Genomic DNA, 20,100 nt, shown 5'->3' on the forward strand with positions numbered 1-20,100 from the left:
GGACCCAATTCTAAATACTAAGCAAAACGTTTAAATAGAATTTTTAATTAAATCAAATCACAACTTTGATTGCTTTTTCTTCAACAATATTTATTAACAACTAAAAGAACAAAAACACATGGACTAGATGTTACAATGTGCAACACTGAACAGGGATAAAACTGGCTCATGATTTGATTTTATGTATGAGGAACAGATAAATACAAGCGTGTACATTAATTCTGTTGTAATGTGACAAGCCAACAGAAAATTCACATAGACATTAATCTTAAATTCCCCAGATATTTCCATCCCATCAAATTAACTTCATTAGAGTTGAGCCATGCAACCCAGCAAAGACAAAACTACCCCTGATGGGCGGCAGAGCAGATCAATGTGCACGAGCTATGATACACGGCATACTATCAAAGTAAAATAATAAAATATATTTACAATTAATTAACACAACACTTAGTTCCATCCCTCCAAATTTCAAATTTATTGGAACTGTTTCAAGATAAATTAATATTGACAGCTAATGTACATGCACACTCTTCTACAACAACAGTTTATTTGTTGAAAGGTGAAGAAAAACAAATGCATTTACAAAATACATTCTGGATCAGGGGCAAAATAACATCCTAATACCATAGTGTTAACTTAAAGAAATACAAGCACCTCTCGACTGTATTTCTTCAATTTAATTCCAAAAATGTAGTACAAACAACCATAACAAGCTAGTATTTCTCACATCAATCCATTTTAGACCGAGTCAGTAATGCCTATGTTGGTTCTCAAGGAGCAATTCCCTAAAAAGTGCTTGTCTACAGGTTTCCATTTGACAGGGATGAAAAAAAGACTGAATAATGGTTGGTTACGTGCTTCCCTAAGTTGCAAAAACGTTCTGGCGATCTGTCAGGAATAGCAGAAGACGAAGTCTTTAATGTAAGCACATGCCAAGACTTCCAACAAATCCTGGTTTCTCCCAGACTTCCGCTACTGTTAAGGATCACAAACAATGAGGACGCCAAACGAACACACTCACTTGCACACACACTCGAGACATAAATGTACACCAAAAGTCCCTTTAAGAAGAAGAGGTGATATTCCCAGAAGACACTATGGTTTCCCTGGGCGAGTATTCAGGCTCGTCCTTATTGGGGTGGGAGGAGTTGTCCGACTTGCTCCTACTGAACTCGGCGCCCATGATGGGCCTGGAGAACTTGCCCGCCGCTTGGTCGCAGACGCAGCAGTTGAGCATCTTGATGAAGGCCCGGCGCATCTCATTGCTGGTCAGGGTGTAGATCAGAGGGTTCATGGCGGAGTTGAGCACAGCCAGAGCCAGGAACCACTCAGCCTTGTAGAGGATCGGGCAAGTGCGGATCTGGCAGGCAACATCAAGCAGAAGCAGGATGAAGAGCGGCGCCCAACACGCGATGAAGCAGCTCAACACGATGATGACGGTCTTCAAGAGGGCCATGGACTTCTCCGAACTCTTGTTGCTGCAGCGGCCATTAGCGACCTTGCGGAAGACCAGCTTGCGGCTCCGTGTGCGGACCAGGGCGTAGATGCGGGCGTACAGGATGACAATGGCCATGAGGATGACACTGAATACGGTGGTGCAGAAGAGGATGTAGGTCTTGTGGTAGAGTGGCAAAACTGTGGAGCAGTTGTTCATGCTCTCGATGCAGTTCCAACCCATGATTGGTAAACCGCCCAAGATGGCAGCGATGAACCACACAGTGCTGATGAGCATGAAGACCCGGCACGTCTTACCATTATTGTGAAGCTTCATCTTCAGCATGGTCAGGTGTCGCTCGATAGCAATGGCCAAGAGACTGAACACCGAAGCGGCCAGAGCCACAAACATACTCCCTTCCCTGAAGAACCACTGCGTCGGGGTCAACCTATACGTGTTGGCTCCCGACAGCAATATGTTCGCAGTGTACACCACCCCGGCCAGCAAGTCTGACAAGGCCAAGTTCCCGATGAAGTAGTACATGGGCTTGTGGAACTTCTTGGTCCTCCAAATGGTGAGGAGAACCAGAACATTTTCCAGGATTATTAAGCAGCACACGATGATGAACACGACAGAGTCCGCTCTGAGTCCTGGGTCCTTGTTGACCTTGCGAAATTTCCCAGTGAAGTTGTAGTGTCTGGCAATTAGGTCATCCATGGTTCGTATTGGCTTGGTTGGTTTTAAATCCAACGTGCAACCCACCACAGGCCACAGAGGGGGGCTGGTGGACTTGGGAAGCTGGGTATCCAGTTCTCCTCTTAGTATGATGTCATGTAAGCAAGGTTTTCTCAAGTCAGGTAAAAATCCTTAGAGAGGAAGAATGTGGTCCACAAATCCAACAACTGCATCATGAAAACGCTAGAAGAAATAAATAGCCGTAAATTAGAACTGCATAATGGTATAATACCACATTATTTTTATGTCATTATGGTAAACATATAAACACAGCTTCATTGAAAACAAGTTTTATTTAAAAAAGTGACAAAACATTTAGAAAACTAAAATCTCAAAACGAGTACGAGTAATTTAATAATCCAAAGCGAAGCGTAGCCTATACATGAAATCGTCTGGTTAAAAAGTTTCGGATCAAACAGAACACAGCAAAAATGCGATAAATAATTTTAAATAATCCCGCTAAAATATACCATTATTCGAATTTCCAATATTTGCTACTGGAATTTTCGGTGTTACTTTCTTAATACGAATCTAATCAATGTCAAATTCAGACAATGACATTTATTTATTTAAAAAAAAAAATAATAATAAAATAAATAAATAAATAAAAATGATACAAAACCGATTAAACTTACTTTTAATGTACTTTTTCTTTATAAAAAAAAAGTTTTTTTATAACCCCCCCCCCACCAAAAAAAACCGAACAAAACATGGATAGAGAACTGCGACAAAGAATCGCGCTAATTTATACGTGTCAAATTAATTTCAAATAGGCTATTTGTTATTTGAATGTCCAATATCGTTTTGCGAATACTAATTTCAACACTGTCAAATTTATAGGACATGACAAGAGATGCCGCAATCGCAACTAAAAAGTTGTATTCACGATTAAACTGGTCTGTTACATTTTACGCTAATATTTAAAAGCCATTCGCTATATTACGAACTTTGCTTGTAAAACTTAAGACTTACTGACGGTTAAGATCGCAGTCGCTTGACATTCAGAAAGTTCAAGGTGGACAAGAAGAGTTTGTCTTACCTTTAAACTTCAGACCAAACGTCTTGACCGTTTAATCCTGTAATATTGATGCAATATGGACAGATATCAAAGGTGCAGTATTTCTTGCATCGCTGGAGTCTCGTGTGGAGGATTGTAGGGGTAATTTTTTTCTGACTGGAGAGAGACCGGAGAGCCGATTCTCCTCTCTGCAGTTCAGCCCACCAGCTTCAATGCCCTCCCCTTCCCTCAGTCTCATTAGCCTCTTATTATTCCACAGCATCCAAAGCTCTATTTATAAAATATATATCTCTCTCTATAAAACTATTTATACATTCATATAATAACAATAATAATTACTATTATTATTATTATTAAATATAAATAAAGAAATAAATCATTATTTATAGTTCATTATAGAAGTAGATCTGATTTGTATTATGTCAAATCACATTATGCTAAATTCAGATTAACCCCATATCCCATGTTCTTTTGTCTCTTCCTATGGGAATGTCCCAGCTGTGAACAGCCTCACCCCAAACACCACGAGTTGAACCGGGTGGGCTGGCCGAGCATGACCGCTCATCTACCCCCCATTTGCCCTAATTTCAGCTCAGCATTAATCACATGTGCTGCACGGTCTGTTCAGGTCTACTGCTTTCAGTGGCCCCTAAACCCCTAGTGCAGATCCAGTGGCCTGCACCTCCCAGAGCAAAGGACTATTGTGAGGGAAGTGCTTTGATGTATCAGGGATTTACACCTCCAAGGAATATCTTCATAGCTGGATTAGTTCAGTTAGGAGTGTTCTGCATCTTGTGATATATTTATGAATGTTTTGAACATAGTGACCTCAAACAGTATTAAGCCACACTTAACTCATTGTTCATCCATCCAGCTATAAAACTCTCCGATCATCCCTTCTTTTACGGCAGTTGGTCAGATGTGTGACAGGCAAAACTGAGGTTAAAAAATAAAACACAAGAGGTTGTGATCACTCTGCATGATCACCTTCATTTGGGACAAACAGACTACAATTTTATATTTTATTACGATAATATACGGGTGTTTACCATTACAGTACTCACCACCATCATGTCTAAGTGTTTGTGGTTACCAAGTAGTTCTGAGTGGTTGCTAGGGTGTTGCTATGAGGTTGCTAGAGTGTTCTGGGTGGTTGCTAGGGTGTTGCTATGAGGTTGCTAGAGTGTTCTGAGTGGTTTCTAGGGTTTTCCGAGTGGTTGCTAGGATGTTGCTAGTGTGTACAATCACAGAATCTTAAAGATATGTCCTCAAGAGTGATTGTTCTTTTGTTGATGGTTGCTAGAGTGTTTGTGTGTTGTTAGGTTGCTGCTATGGTGTTCAGTCACAGAATTTTAAAGACGCATCCTCAAGAATGATTTGTTGGTGGTTGCTAGGGTATTCTAGGTGATTGCTAAGGCATTGCTACTCTATGTGGTTTCTAGAGTGTACTGGGTGGTTGCTATGGCGTTGTTAGGTCGTTGCTCTGTGTTGTTAGGTGGCTACTTGTGTTCTGGTTGGTTGCTAGGGTATCACTATACAGTTGCTGGGGTGTTCTGGGTGGTTGCAAGGGTGTTAAGTCAAAGAATCTTAACAACACATCCTCATTCATTCACATCATTCTTTGTTAGTGGTTGCCAGGGTGTTACAAGTGGTTGCTAGGGCATTGCTCTGTGGTTTCTAGGGTGCTCGGGGTGGTTGCTAGGGCATTGCTATGTGGTTTCTCTGATTTTCTAAGTAGTTGCTCGTGCACTGCTAGGTGATTGCTAGGGTCTTCTAGGTAGTTGCTATGTTTAAGTGGTTACTAGGGTGTTGTGGCTGGTTGCTAGGGTATTGCATGGCAGTTGCTAGGGTGTTTTGGGTGGTTGTCATTGTGTTTCTATGTGTTCAATCAGAGAATCTTAAAGACACATTCTCAAGAGCTATTTTTCTTGTTAAAGTGGCTTCTTCAAAGATCAGTTCGAGAGGTCAAGGTTGCAAAGGGGTCAAAGGTCACACACCCGGGCTGCTGTGAGAAACCCTGCAGCTGTATATTTTTGGTGGGAAGAGGACAAATTTGAAGATGGAGCACTATTTTTAATGGTGTTTCTCTGACTTCACCTATGGTACTGTTTCACAGCCTCAGGAAAGCCAATAGTCCCATTGGGGGCAAAAGTATTCGGTGTGTCTTCTAAGTTCTTCAAAACACATTTCTGAGCACTGACGTGACACGTGATGTGTGTACTGAAGTTACACAACATTTCACAGAAAGATCTCGACATTTGTTTCTTTCCTCTTCCCAGCCTTTCACCTAACATGCCATGTGTTTCCTGTCAACTCCGCGCCCAATCGTTCCCATGCCAACTAAACGCAGATGATTTTCAGCCATTACGACGGACAGTTAAAGAAACATTCCATGGAAAGTGTCCGGAGCATCAAGTCAGTCAACACAAAATCTGTGAATTCTTCAGCACTTAGTATGCAAGAATTTCTCCTACAGCTGCAGTTCATATTTCATGATCACAAAGCTTTACAATTAGTGCCAAACTTATGATTGGTGGAGCCAAAGGATGTTTGACCCACACAGAAAATATCACAAATCCTGTTTCCATCACACGGCGCGTATGAATCTTTGAGGCAACACTTTCCCTAAAATGAGTTCTGGATTAAAAACAAGTCCACAAACAATATCCATTCAACCCTCCCTATGTAAAAATAAACAAACAAAAAAAATGCATTTACAGTAACATACTTACTATGGATATCACAAGGACAAGATTCAGGAGGGTTAAAAAGTAAAAATGTGTAGCTCATATTTTTAATTAACTTCACATTAATTTTTTTCTGTACAAAATTGTGTTATTTGAGCCTTTTATTTATTATTTTTTAAGTGTTATTAGTTTTTTTATACAAGAAATAGAATTTATAGAATACATATTGACATTCTGGGAAAGAAATGTTCTTCAACCTTAGTCCATAGAATAAGTATTTATTTATAAATGTATCAGATTAAATTAATCCATTATTATTATAATTATTACTACTACTACTACTACTACATTTATTATGCATTTAAAATTATTATTAATAAATGATTTTTTTAATAATATATATAATATAAATATATATATAATAGATAAAAAATTCATTTCTTTAAAAATATTTTAATTAAACATACATTATTTAAACATTTAAGAGTTTTATTATTATGATTATTAATTTATTTAAATAAGTCAAGATTATATTTTAATACAGTTGCTGTCTATAGAGATTGTCTTGAATATTAAATCCAACTCACTTCTTTGAATCCAGATGTAGGCCATGTGCAGAACAGTCTAAAGCCTTTTAAAAAGTGTAAAGATTTGGTGCCCCTTCAGGCGTGGATAATAAAAATGGCTGTAACTTGTAGTCACTACATTAAATTGACCTCATAAAGCAATCCTGGGGAATATGATCTCAGCAAACAACAAATGAACAACAAATCAATTGACGGGCTACAGCTAGCCAACACACACACACACACACACACACACACACACACACGTGATGCGCTGCTATTTTAACAAGGCCGTCCAGGGGTTTACACAGGCTGACATGATCTAGCTGACAAATGTGGGAAAAGTGACTGATAAAGAAATATATTGTTCTAGAAAGAAGGAAAGAGAGCAGAGCAGGGCAGCTATATTCGGTTTTCGAGGTCACGCTGCCCGCCAGAAACACGGCACAAATATCTCCTCTTGCAGTTATTCAAGACACATTTGTTTGAAATGCTAGATAGGAAAATTAAACGGCTTTGCAAACGCCAGATCAGCAACAGGTCAAACCATGAGAGTGGAACCGTTGACTCTCTTATTCGCATCCCAAATCCCCCAAAAAATCCTGCATCTTTTTGCTCCTCGCAATCAAAGCTAGCATAAAAACCTAAACGCTAACAGCGCACAAACTAGGTAAAATCTCTGTGTATTTACCTCTGTTATAAGTCATTAGTAATCAATATACGTCTGGGCATGCTTGTTGGCTTCACTGGCACCAAATTAACCTTGAGTTTCATCCTTTAAAGCTGAGACAGGAAGACACTCATAACATCGTCATGACTGCTACAGCGGTTCGTACGAGCTGCGTGACACACCGCACATGCTCTGGCTTTCACTTGCTGTGTAAATTCCTCGACAGTAATTAGTTCCACAAGCCCAGCTGGACCGGCGGAGGACTTTTTCCCAAGTAATGACGTTTCTCTTCTGTTTCTGTTGAGGTTCACTGGGCAAGACAATCGCAATAGACATCTATTCACTGCATGGCAAGATGTTTGGACGAATAATAAGATGTTAAATTATTATATATATATATATTTTTTTTTGCAAAAGGTGAGAGAAACTTTGTGTTGACAAGCGTTGAGATGCTTTTGCTTTTATGGATATTATTTTATCATTTTTATATACAGTGGGTACGGAAAGTATTCAGACCCCCTTAAATTTTTCACTCTTTGTTATATTGCAGCCATTTGCTAAAATCATTTAAGTTAATTTTTTTTCCTCATTAATGTACACACAGCACCCCATATTGTCTGAAGCAAGACAATATTTAGATATTTTAAATTCTAACTTATAAATAACCACATTATTTGATTTGTATAAAAAAAATTATTAAAAAAAAATGACTATAGCTGATCTCTGATTTTTGATCTTTACAAAAACATGCTTGAATAAAATAAAATAATAAATATTTACACATACATTGTTTGACTATATATAATAATTTTTAAAAATCATATACATTTCAAAACAATATATAGAAATTTTAAATATATTTCTTAAAAGCATGTTAAATGAAGACATTACATGACTTTTGTCGTAAATCTTGACCAAGCCCACCACAATCTGAGTGGCAAAAAGCATGTAAAATCATGTTGTGTCACTTCACGGTGATCAGCACAAACACACGGAGCAATGAGGGCCAGAGGAAAGTGAAACAAGCGTGGAGCCCAGAGTCTAGAAAGCCACCCGCCTGCTCTTTGTTGTCCAGCCGCAGCGTGATTCAGCTCAGCCTTTCTGCCTACCTGTTTATTACAGAGGCTTTGCAGATATCTGAACAATAGAAGACTTTGTGTTTTAAACACAGGACGAAACTCACATGCACACACACATGATTTGGCCAGTGTTATGTAAGAAGATATTGGAGCCGGTCAGTAGAAGCAGGGTAAAATAAAACACTATTATATGCTGACCATTGACCTACAGATTTCTCCATCCTCTCAAATTTCAAAACTGATCTCAGTTCAGCAACAACAAAAAAACAAGTCAATCTACCAAAGGACAACCAAGGTAACCATGTCAACACCCTACATAATCTAGATTTGTTGTCACTGATCTGTCATTTTGAGGCAATCTCTTTAAAATTGGAAAGTGCGCTTGATATGATGTTCAGATATATGCCTAAAACAAAATAAAGTAAAAAAGAGAAAATAAAAAGCCAAAATGACAAATAAAATAAAAACAAGCTAAAATATATAAATAAAAAAAGATATAAAATAAAAAGGATACAATAAAAAAAAAAACGAAATAAATAAATAAATAAATAACCAAGATTGACCTTGATTATCCCCTGAGGATTGATTTGTGACTTTTTAATCAAGAGCAACCAGTGGCGTAGCAAGTCAGCCCCGGGCCCATATGCAAAAAATTTGTACGGGCCCCCCAAATGATATGGGCTTCAACTCTGTTAACTTATTGTTGATTTTTCTGACGTAAATAACGTTACGTGAATATTCACAAGCTGTTTTAATTACGGTACAAATAATTGGAAATAATATTTAACGTTTTCAAGTCCATTCATTGTAGCACGTAAGCCACCCAATAATCGCAATAAGCTTTGTGCTTTGTTACTTTTATTATAACACAAAGTCTCAGCCTTCTGTCAATTTTTAAGATCAAATACAAACAATAAATGTGTTTTACGCTCTTTGCAGTGAGATAACTATATTCGCCTCAGTTCAAGCGGACCGTGAATCAATTATATTTTCCTCTTTAATATTTGCAGCACGAAATAAACATGAATAAATATTTGAATGCATATTGGGAAAAAAAATCAGAACAATTTAATACAAATGATTGTCTCGACAAGCCTACGTTTTATTGCTGTTTTTCGTGTTGAATGTGAAGAATGGTTGGATGCGGAGTATAGGTGTAATTTTCACATTAACTTAACGCAATGTAACATGATCGTAATTTTGACTTTATTCTTAAAATATTATGACGTTAATTAGTTATTTTTCAGCGTGACACTAAAATGCTGCTGTAGTCTATTTGCACTGCATGCAACCACAATCTTGGCACAGTGGCCCAAAAACAAACAAACAAAAAATAGTAAAAAATAGTATGAAGTTGACGATCCTGACTCGCCATCTCCTCATTGGACGCGCCTTTAGAGAGAAATGCATCTTTACGGATTACATAATGAAAGAGTTTTTAATTTTTAATTTGAATTATTTCCTTTTAAAGTACTAATTTATAGCATTCTATAAATATATTTATCATGTCAGTGAGCCAAGTATTTGATGAGTTTCGGTGCAGTTTTTGTGAAGCATTCCTGCTCAAGATCGAGACTGCAGAAAGCCACACTGTTTGTTTTCTTTATTTTACAAAAGCACAACATTTTGTTGATATTGTGAGTGCACACAAATAAAAGTAGACACTTTGCAGTTCCGAATGATGTATAGGCTACTCTTACCTTTATGAGGAAAAATGACAGCGTATTTTGTTTCCGCTTCCACTAAATCGTGTTTATTTGAGAAGGCTAAACTGATCAAACATATGCTCAACTCACTGTCTGGCGCTGGCCGCTTGGTATTTTAAAAAACAAAAACTTGAATTTAACAAACATAAAATGTTCCAATCATGTTTCTAAATTAACTTAATAAAGAAACTAAACAAAATATAACCACTTTGCCATTAAAAGCCAAAACTGAACTATTTTAATGGCTACAACAGCAGCTGTGTAATGGGGAAGAGAGAGAGAGAAAAAAGAAACTGGCTCGGGTTGGATTCGGGCGGAGAATTCTGATAAGCTGTCGGACAAGGGCCGGGCCCGTGCAGGGCTCTATATTCATTCCCTTGTTTCAATTAAAAGTTCCCCCTTGGGTCGGCGGGCCCCCAATCTGCCCTGGCCCATATGCACCTGCATACCCTGCATCCCCAGACGCTACGCCCCTGAGAGCAAGCTGGATGCTAAGCAAATATTACACCGGGCTGATGACAATCACTCGTTAATCCACAATAGCTGTTGAAACAGCTGACTGACAGCAGCCAAAACGGTTGATGATAATAAGAAGCAAACAAATCGAGCAAATGCATTTGAAAGAAGATAACAAAAGAGGGACACCGTGGCTTTTCCAGTATTATGTGAGTCAGTACATCTGAAAACAGCCATTTCCCGCTGCAGATATCAGAGCAGTTGTGTGGTTTCTTTTATAATGAGGTTTGGGGCAGGAGAGGCTCTTCTTACAGCAGTATAAAGGTGAAGACGCGTCCCCGTGAAGCGCGGGTCAGTCTGCATATCTCAGCTCTCCGCTCTACACAGCCGTTGCCACGGCGCAGGGAGAACAATGCGCAGTCCAACATTCGCTTCCCTCGCTTTTCTTCCCTCTCCATTCGCATCTCCCATAGTCCCTCAAAAGACAAGTCACGTGTCGCTGTTTGTGGTCGACTATATAGAACTCCGCAATGAGTTTCACTTTTACAGTGTATTCAACTTAAATATCTCATTTATAAAGTCATTAGTCTAATTAAAGTCATAAGCGTAGCCATTTTTACTGAAATATTGTTCACATTATAAATATCATGTTGAACTGAATTTTTAATATCATTTATTGTTGTAAATTCTTGTCAAATTTGTTTTGTCTTTTTAATTTACAATTATTAAAGGTGACATATCATGAAAATCGGACTTTTCCCACCGCCCCTTAATCTGTAAGCTTCCACTCATGGCGCCATCATTTTGATTTCACAGGCGACAATGGTGTACCAGCTCTAATGCCATGGCGAAAGTTCGAGCAAAACTGTTCTGTCATTGGCTGCACAGACGATCACAGAACACTGTTTAGAGTCCCAGCCTCAGAGGAGACAAGAGAGCAGTGGATTTATTGATTTATTTACTGTATATTGCTGCTGCCACACAGATCTAAAATAAACATGCGATTTATTTCCCAGCTGTTTACCTTCACAGACATAACCGACTAAACTAATATGGTTTAAAACGCATGATTTCAGCGCGATAAACATGATAATCAGAACCAAAACAGATGTTTTTTAGCAGGTACGAGCTGTAATGGCGCAGCTCTGTTCTGGAAAAGGGGGCGGGGAGCGGCAGCTCATTTGCATTTAAAGAGACAGGCACGAAAAACAGCTTGTTTCTGCATAAACTCAAAATAGGCATTTTCAAAATGATATAATAAATGATCTGTGGGGTATTTTGAGCTGAAACTTTACAGACACAGTCTGGGGACACCAGAGACTTATATTACATATTGTAAAAAGGGGCATAATATGTCTCCTTTAAACATCACTGTTAAAAGAGGGCGTGGTGAAGTTAGCTGAAAATTAAAGTCATAAGTGGAACAGGTTATTCATTTTAACTGAATATTGCTTACAGTACGTATCCAGTCCAGATGGTGGATCAGCACCTAGAGACGACCTCTACAGCTCTGAATGTCAGCGGAGACCAGATGAACCCTAGAGAAAGATCCTCTGTGAAGACCTCGTCGGCCATCGGCACAAGACCATGAGAACCAGACGAGTCCTCTGCTCAATCTGACGTGCGTTGCAGCCTGGAATTAAACCACACCATGCTGGTTTCATCTGGCCCGAGGAAAAGCTTTGACACAATCTGTACTGTATAAAGCGCTATATAAATAAAGGTGACTTGACTTGACATTATTCAAAAAGTAAATATGGATGAATTTGTAAATTTTTAAGTCCACAAACAAACAAAAAAATTATTCTTTTACATAACTTTTACAAGAAGACTTTTAAAAAGCGATTTTTACTTAAGTAAATAAATTAAGAAATAAATTCAAAACCTGCATATAGGATATTCAGAGTTGTTGCTATGGTGTTGCTATATGTGTTGAACTTGAATACTAAGTTATTATATTCTGGCCAAATTTTCTTTTTGTTTTTGTTTATGATTGTTACATTACTTTTAAAAATAAGAGGGCTTGGCGACATCTCTGGATATTTAAAGTCATAAGCAAAGCAACCTTTGAAATATTATTTACATTACACAATCTATTAGTAAATATGGACGTTTATGTTAATTTTATAATAAAATAAATATGAAATAAATAAATAAATACAATTATTATATAAAATACTTTTTTTCCACTTTGTCCGCCAGGCAAAAACTGTAAATCCAATTGCTTAGAAAAGTAAAAGCACGACTCTCTTCTCCATTTTATAGTATTTAAGTTCTGAAGTTTATAGTTATTAGCAATAGTAACAGTGAACACCTATAAATAAAAACACTATTTAGGCCATTTATGAATCGGTTTTAACTTACACTATTCTAACTTTCAGAAATTTCATCCTCGCGAGAATGACAAAACCTGCCACAACACACACACACACACACACACACACACACAATATATATATATATATATAATACACTCCTTCACAGTCACTCTCAAGAGGTCCCATGCTATTGTCACCATCTCTTCCCAACTCCTTCCCTTTCCATTGATTCATTTCTTACACATATCGGTCACAACTACCTCTTGCACAGCTCCAATCGATATTCCACCACACTTCTGGAGGAGTATAAACACAACATCCCATCTCTCAGCAGCGGGCTGACTCACAGTGCATTTATCACGGCCGTGCTGCTGGAAGATAGTTGAGGAAACATAGCCTAACTGGACGGGATGCTGACCAACGTCAACGTCGCCATTTGAACCATGGGTTAGTCTCTAAAATCGCATAATCTCAAAAACCTGTGTCACATGAGGACATAACCACACTGATTAATATTTCATGCTGTCATCTGAGCTCACTGCTAATCTAGGATGTCCCAGACTCAGTGCTCTGAAGCATATATTGCTATACCAGAGGCTTAAAGTTGATTTTTCTTAGATTATATATATATAGGCTATAGATATACACAATTTTAGATAAAACCACTATTTAGGCCATTTATGAATCGGTTTTAACTTACACTATTCTAACTTTCAGAAATTTCATCCTCGCGAGAATGACAAAACCTGCCACAACACACACACACACACACACAATATATATATATATATAATACACTCCTTCACAGTCACTCTCAAGAGGTCCCATGCTATTGTCACCATCTCTTCCCAACTCCTTCCCTTTCCATTGATTCATTTCTTACACATATCGGTCACAACTACCTCTTGCACAGCTCCAATCGATATTCCACCACACTTCTGGAGGAGTATAAACACAACATCCCATCTCTCAGCAGCGGGCTGACTCACAGTGCATTTATCACGGCCGTGCTGCTGGAAGATAGTTGAGGAAACATAGCCTAACTGGACGGGATGCTGACCAACGTCAACGTCGCCATTTGAACCATGGGTTAGTCTCTAAAATCGCATAATCTCAAAAACCTGTGTCACATGAGGACATAACCACACTGATTAATATTTCATGCTGTCATCTGAGCTCACTGCTAATCTAGGATGTCCCAGACTCAGTGCTCTGAAGCATATATTGCTATACCAGAGGCTTAAAGTTGATTTTTCTTAGATTATATATATATAGGCTATAGATATACACAATTTTAGATATTATTATAATACAGTATTATATAAATGTAATAAAAAAATATATAATATGTGACCCTGGACCACAAAACCAGTCATAAGGGTAAATTTTTTGAAATTGAGATTTATACACCATCTCCAAAGCTGAATAAATAAGTTTTCCATTGATGTATGGTTTGTTAGGATAGGACAACATTTGGCCGAGATACAACTATTTGAATATCTGGAATCTGAGGGTGCAAAAAAAATCTAATTATTGAGAAAATCGCCTTTAAAGTTGATCTTTACTTAATATCCTAATGATTTTTGTCATTAAAAAAAATCAATAATTTTGACCCAAACCAAAGTATTTTTGGCTATTGCTACAAATATACCCCAGTGACTTAAGACTGGTTTTGTGGTCCAGGGTCACATATATGTAAAATAAATGAAGGCAATTCTCATAAGAATTGCATTAATGTATTTTATTAAATATTTTTTATATATTATATATAAAGTGTATAAATGTATACATTAATTGTCAATAATTCTCTCTCTCGATATATATAATTAATTAATTTATTAATTAAAAACTATATAGTAATTTAATTTATATTATTTTGATTATATAATAGTTTTATATTAATGAAAATCTCATATATAAGAATTGCATTGATTTATTATATATATATATATATTTTTAAGTTAGTATTGCATTTAATATATTACATACACTTACACAAATTACACAAATAATGTCTTCTGCTATTCTAATCAACAGTCTAGTCAAAATCAAAAAGCCAAATGAGCCGAAATCTCATTATTTTAAATCTCACAAACACCCATTTCTCAACCGATTGTCTAATTTCCTCCTGCAGATTGACTGCTCAGATAATGACCTAATCCTCCCTGCCGAGACACTAAAGCTTTCCTTTAGTCACAGACGTGCTTCTTACAGCTAGCGATCTCCTTTTACCCTAATCCAATGTTACACTGAAGCATAAGTCAAAACAAGCCTGCATCTTCATCTGCAAGTCCATTTGTACACTAAAACGCAACAGTGTTTCCATTATAATTCCTATGAGACTGAATTCTTGAGTGTTGCACATTAAAGGATACATGTTCCAGGATGCAAGTAGATGACTAAACCATTACTCACAGCTGTAATGACCGTCTTGTTGAAGTACTGGCTCTTATTTTCCATTCCGGTTTCCTACATTCGGTTCCTTTGGTATAATCCAGCACCACAAGCCCAACACAAAAGCCTGGCCCTGTCCCATCATATAATCATGCGGCTAGTGCCATATACCATGGGTTCACATCCCGGGAATACCCAAAAGTAAACTTTACACTGGAGTAACTACATGCTTCTAAAAATTCCATATGCAACCTTCCCATAAACTGACCATGAATATTTTCACTATGTTTAAGACGGTAATTATAGCTTATAGCTATGTAAATGTTGAGTATGGAAATCGAACCCATGTCCTTGGCATTGCTAGTCCAAAGCTCTATTAATTGAGCTAAAGAAAAATGTATGCTTCATTGAAAGGATTTGCCTTTTATGTTTGGAAATATACCATGTGTGAGAACTAAAAAGTGTTCTTCAGGTACATATATTTCCATGAAATGGCTCAATTATGGAATATCCATCTGCCACCTGGTGTCCCATCAAACAGTCATTTATAAGCAACACAATTTTTCATCCCAACTGCCATTTTGATGTCTGACTGATCCTATAAATCTGATACCACAGTAATGATATGCTTATGAAACCAAAGCCTCATGGCTAATACTCAACTGTAAAGGGACTAAAATTTATATATATAAGACTTTTCAATACAGGAGAAAAGGCCATTTAAACTACAATTTCTAGCTGTTAGAAGATGTTGGTAGAACAAACAAACAGAACTCAGTAATAATTCACCAGAGTTGGTTTGATAAATGTTTCATTATTTAGATGCCAGTGGCCATGAAACAGCATTTAAAACAGATAATACCGAGATAATTTACATATTTTTGACATTTGTTTGAGTGGAAAGCTTATTATAATATGAAAGAACGTGCTTGACACAAAGCGCTTGTGTATCCAATCATCAACGCTTCAACTTGAAGCAAAAATGTCAGCATTCACAAAACACATATGCTGTGTATGAAAGGAGCATAAATCATCTATACAGCCATCAACGCTGCATTTACATTGCACAGAGGAGGTCTGACATACAAAGAGAACATGTCGTTGTTTTGTACGAGGCACGCGGGAGGGTTTCCTGCAGAGAATATAGGATGCTTGCGAACAAAGAAACGCAACTGACTCATTCCCCAGTAAACTTTAGTTTAGTTATGGTTTTTCATAATAATCTGATGTTGCATATGGACGAAAAACTAAAGTACTTCCGTCCTACTTGTTTAATTAGGGCTAATCTCAGGGCACTAGCCCGTCACAATGTTATTTCAGTTGATTATGAATTTAAACTAAATCACTGCATAATCAATGATGTCTAAATCTAATCAGCCACACTCCAACTGGATGCAGGCACACAGCCAGATGTACGGCATCTTCATCTGTCCCGACATCATTATTGAACCGCGTCCATCTGTCATCGGTAGTGATGCGCACTGACAACGAGCTGATCCGATTACGACTGCTCGCTTCAAAGAAGCGTCGATGCTTCAAACATGATTCTGTTTGTCCGCCTTTGAGTGGATACAGAATCATTCCACCAGACTTTTTTAGACTTCACCTGCGTCCGAAACAGCATACTACTGTCTATAGGTACACTGTAAAAATTTTTTTTTTAAATTTACGGTAAAAAACCGCCAGATGTGGTTGCCGGAATTTTACCATAAAAAATACGGTAGCAACGTTTTAGGTTTTACGGTTTGAACTTAAATTTACAGTTAAATACCGTAATTTCATTAACTGATATAACGTTAATATACCAACCTATTGAAGTACTGAAATCTGTTTTGTAACTTTGTAATACATAATCTGATGTTGCATATGGACGAAAAACTAAAGTACTTCCGTCCTACTTGTTTAATTAGGGCTAATCTCAGGGCACTAGCCCGTCACAATGTTATTTCAGTTGATTATGAATTTAAACTAAATCACTGCATAATCAATGATGTCTAAATCTAATCAGCCACACTCCAACTGGATGCAGGCACACAGCCAGATGTACGGCATCTTCATCTGTCCCGACATCATTATTGAACCGCGTCCATCTGTCATCGGTAGTGATGCGCACTGACAACGAGCTGATCCGATTACGACTGCTCGCTTCAAAGAAGCGTCGATGCTTCAAACATGTTTTATGTTTGTCTGCCTTTGAGTGGATACAGAATCATTCCACCAGACTTTTTTAGACTTCACCTGCGTCCGAAACAGCATACTACTGTCTATAGGTACACTGTAAAAATTTTTTTTTTAAATTTACGGTAAAAAACCGCCAGATGTGGTTGCCGGAATTTTACCGTAAAAAATACGGTAGCAACATTTTAGGTTTTACAGCCTTTGAGTGGATACAGAATCATTCCACCAGACTTTTTTAGACTTCACCTGCGTCCGAAACAGCATACTACTGTCTATAGGTACACTGTAAAAATTTTTTTTTTTAATTTACGGTAAAAAACCGCCAGATGTGGTTGCCGGAATTTTACCATAAAAAATACGGTAGCAACGTTTTAGGTTTTACGGTTTGAACTTAAATTTACAGTTAAATACCGTAATTTCATTAACTGATATAACGTTAATATACCAACCTATTGAAGTACTGAAATCTGTTTTGTACCTTTGTAATACACTGATAACCACCAAATGCAGGTGGTGATGAGAAAGTCACACAATGAACCAAAGCCTATCACAAGCAGCTTTTAAATATTTTCACCGTATATAGTAGGGGAATTTACCGTTAACCATTTAACAGGTTTTTACTGTAGCATTTTTACAGTCTTTTACCGTTAAATTCACAGTCATTTTTTACAGTGTAGGCCTACTATATTTGGTTTGAAACTTACTTCGTAATCGTTATAAAAGTATGTTCTATACAGTAGGGATAACGAATATGGGTAGCATGCATAGCAAAAAGCCTCTTCTGAAGTCTACTGAAGATATAGATATTCATACATGCGTATAACTACAGTTGCAGTGCAGATGCACCGGCATTGCTCTCGAGTATTTACGGATCGGCTTTGACATTCCAATATGGCGGACGGCTTATGTATAGCGGCCTATAGAAACAGCCGCTAATAGGGCATCTAGCTATACATATCTATGGGTAGCATGAATGAAATTCTGACGCGCTACACATGCCATGTTGTTACCAGCGTCAGTTGCGTCGCTTCATTACCATTTAAAATCCTCTCTCATCATGGGATAGTAAAGTGTCCATCTAATGCACACTTCAGAATTACAGCGGAAGTAGTAGTGTACATCCAAGTACTTTACGTCTATTTCATTTTTTTGAATAATGAATTTTTAAATTCTGTTTTTCATTTACTATATATTATGGAAGTAGGCATTTCTGACACAGCGTTAGACTAAATTTTAGATGCCTACATTGAACGCGATCGAGTGTTCGCAAATCACAAACTTATAGCCTACTTGCGTTTTCTCATGAGATTTAGTTGCGTCAAACTTGTATTTTGCTAAATAAAGCTGAGGTTTCATTTAACGCTGTTCAGTGATTTTTTTGCGAGAAAAAAATTCTGTGATTTCAATAACAATCCACACGATTGTGAATTTCATGTGAATGTGGAAGATTTCCCCAAACAGATTTCGCAACATTTTCGAGTTAAGCATAAATCAGCTTAGTTTGAAAGTGCCTTCTGAGCGAGCTGTGCTTATATACCGCTTCACATTTTCGCAAAATTTCGCTAATGTGACTGCTTCTTAATGCTGTAGTCAATCAATGGCTTACAGTATTTAAGCTAAGACTAACTCTTTAGACCCATCATTAGACTTACTTCTAGGCTAGCTTTGGACTTGAGACATTTTAAATGCTTCAAACATGTCTTTTATTAAATTACAATTACTGATTGAATGATGTAGCCAATCACTCAACACAAACACTGCTTTTTAGACTTAGCTTAACTAAGACGCAACTTTATACCGCTATTTTTTTATTTTTTTATTTTTTACAGTAATTTCTTTCTAGTTTTTCTAGTCTGGGCGACTCTTCCAGCAGCTGTACTAGGTCTATTAATAAAGCTCAAACTCTCAAGGGGGAAGGAAACAGAACGAAGGAAAGACAAAAAAGGGAAAATGTGGGAAGGCATGGAATGAAGTTCAGGATCCCTAATATTGTGTGTGTTTGGTTATCAGAGGGCTGTTAGTGATGGGGCACTCAGAGTGAGGCTCCTCTAGGGGGAAACTGAGGGTGGGCGGCGTATTAAGGGATCCAACAAAGCGTGCTAAGGGAATGGAAATGGGATTTCGCTGAATTGGAGCGAGCAAAAGCACACCCATAGGGAGGAGACTCCCACCCCGCTCGCTCAGATCCAGACCCTGTAATTTACTAATGAGCTGCCCGCATGGGTTACAAGCGAGAACCTGTAGAACTGTGTGACAGTACATTGCATTACAATTAATCACGATGCAAAAATGTTGATGTCTTCCCTGAAAATCTGAATCATGGTTTGTGGGATGCGTTGGACAATACGTGCCTTGTAGCCACGAGCGCTGAAGGACATTGGAGATGTGACGTGTATCGTGACTCTGAAGTCATCTATAGATAGTTCCCATCAGCTGCACGGCTCTTGACAGAGGAAAAATAGCTTAGCTATAGTTATGCCTCTAAATGGTCATTTCCTGGAGGCCTCCCTGAAAAAAACAGCAGAGAAGCAACTTTTCTTTCTTTTTTCTGCTCTTTTCCTTTTTTCTAAAGAGGACATAAAGGAGAGAGTCGGGAAAGTAAGATATAGAGAGAAAGGCTGTGAGTAATGATGGTGAAAGCATTAGGCTGAAGTGAATCTTCCTCTTCATCCGATGTCCTTTTTCTGTCCTCACAGAAGTAAACCTACAAAAGAACAGATGATTATGTCACACAGAAAGACTGATTCACAGGTGCATTCTGACTCATAATGACCAATAGTTGCAATATAACTATTATTAAAACTTTATATACAAAAAAAACTAAATACAAATGAATAAATAAAACAATTGATGCA

General features: G+C 37.6%; 1 protein-coding gene across 1 annotated transcript; it reads right to left on the reverse strand.

Annotated features, from left to right (window-relative positions):
- Positions 1 to 83: 83 nt before the first annotated feature.
- LOC107757487 (sphingosine 1-phosphate receptor 1) lies at positions 84 to 3,369 on the reverse strand. Its single transcript, XM_016574968.1, has 2 exons — positions 3,213 to 3,369; positions 84 to 2,356 (listed from the first exon to the last, which is right to left on the reverse strand). The coding sequence occupies exon 2, from the start codon at positions 2,153 to 2,155 to the stop codon at positions 1,067 to 1,069; it is 1,089 nt and encodes a 362-aa protein (XP_016430454.1). The 5' UTR covers positions 2,156 to 2,356; positions 3,213 to 3,369; the 3' UTR covers positions 84 to 1,066.
- Positions 3,370 to 20,100: the final 16,731 nt, after the last annotated feature.

Source organism: Sinocyclocheilus rhinocerous, unplaced genomic scaffold (genome assembly GCF_001515625.1).
Source record: "Sinocyclocheilus rhinocerous isolate Xijiao unplaced genomic scaffold, SAMN03320098_v1.1 scaffold2578, whole genome shotgun sequence".
In the NCBI taxonomy this organism is placed as follows: domain Eukaryota; kingdom Metazoa; phylum Chordata; class Actinopteri; order Cypriniformes; family Cyprinidae; genus Sinocyclocheilus; species Sinocyclocheilus rhinocerous.

Coding starts and splice junctions, on each gene's coding strand:
- LOC107757487 (XM_016574968.1), bottom strand. CDS start 2,155: ATGGATGACCTAATTGCCAGACACTACAACTTCACTGGGAAATTTCGC.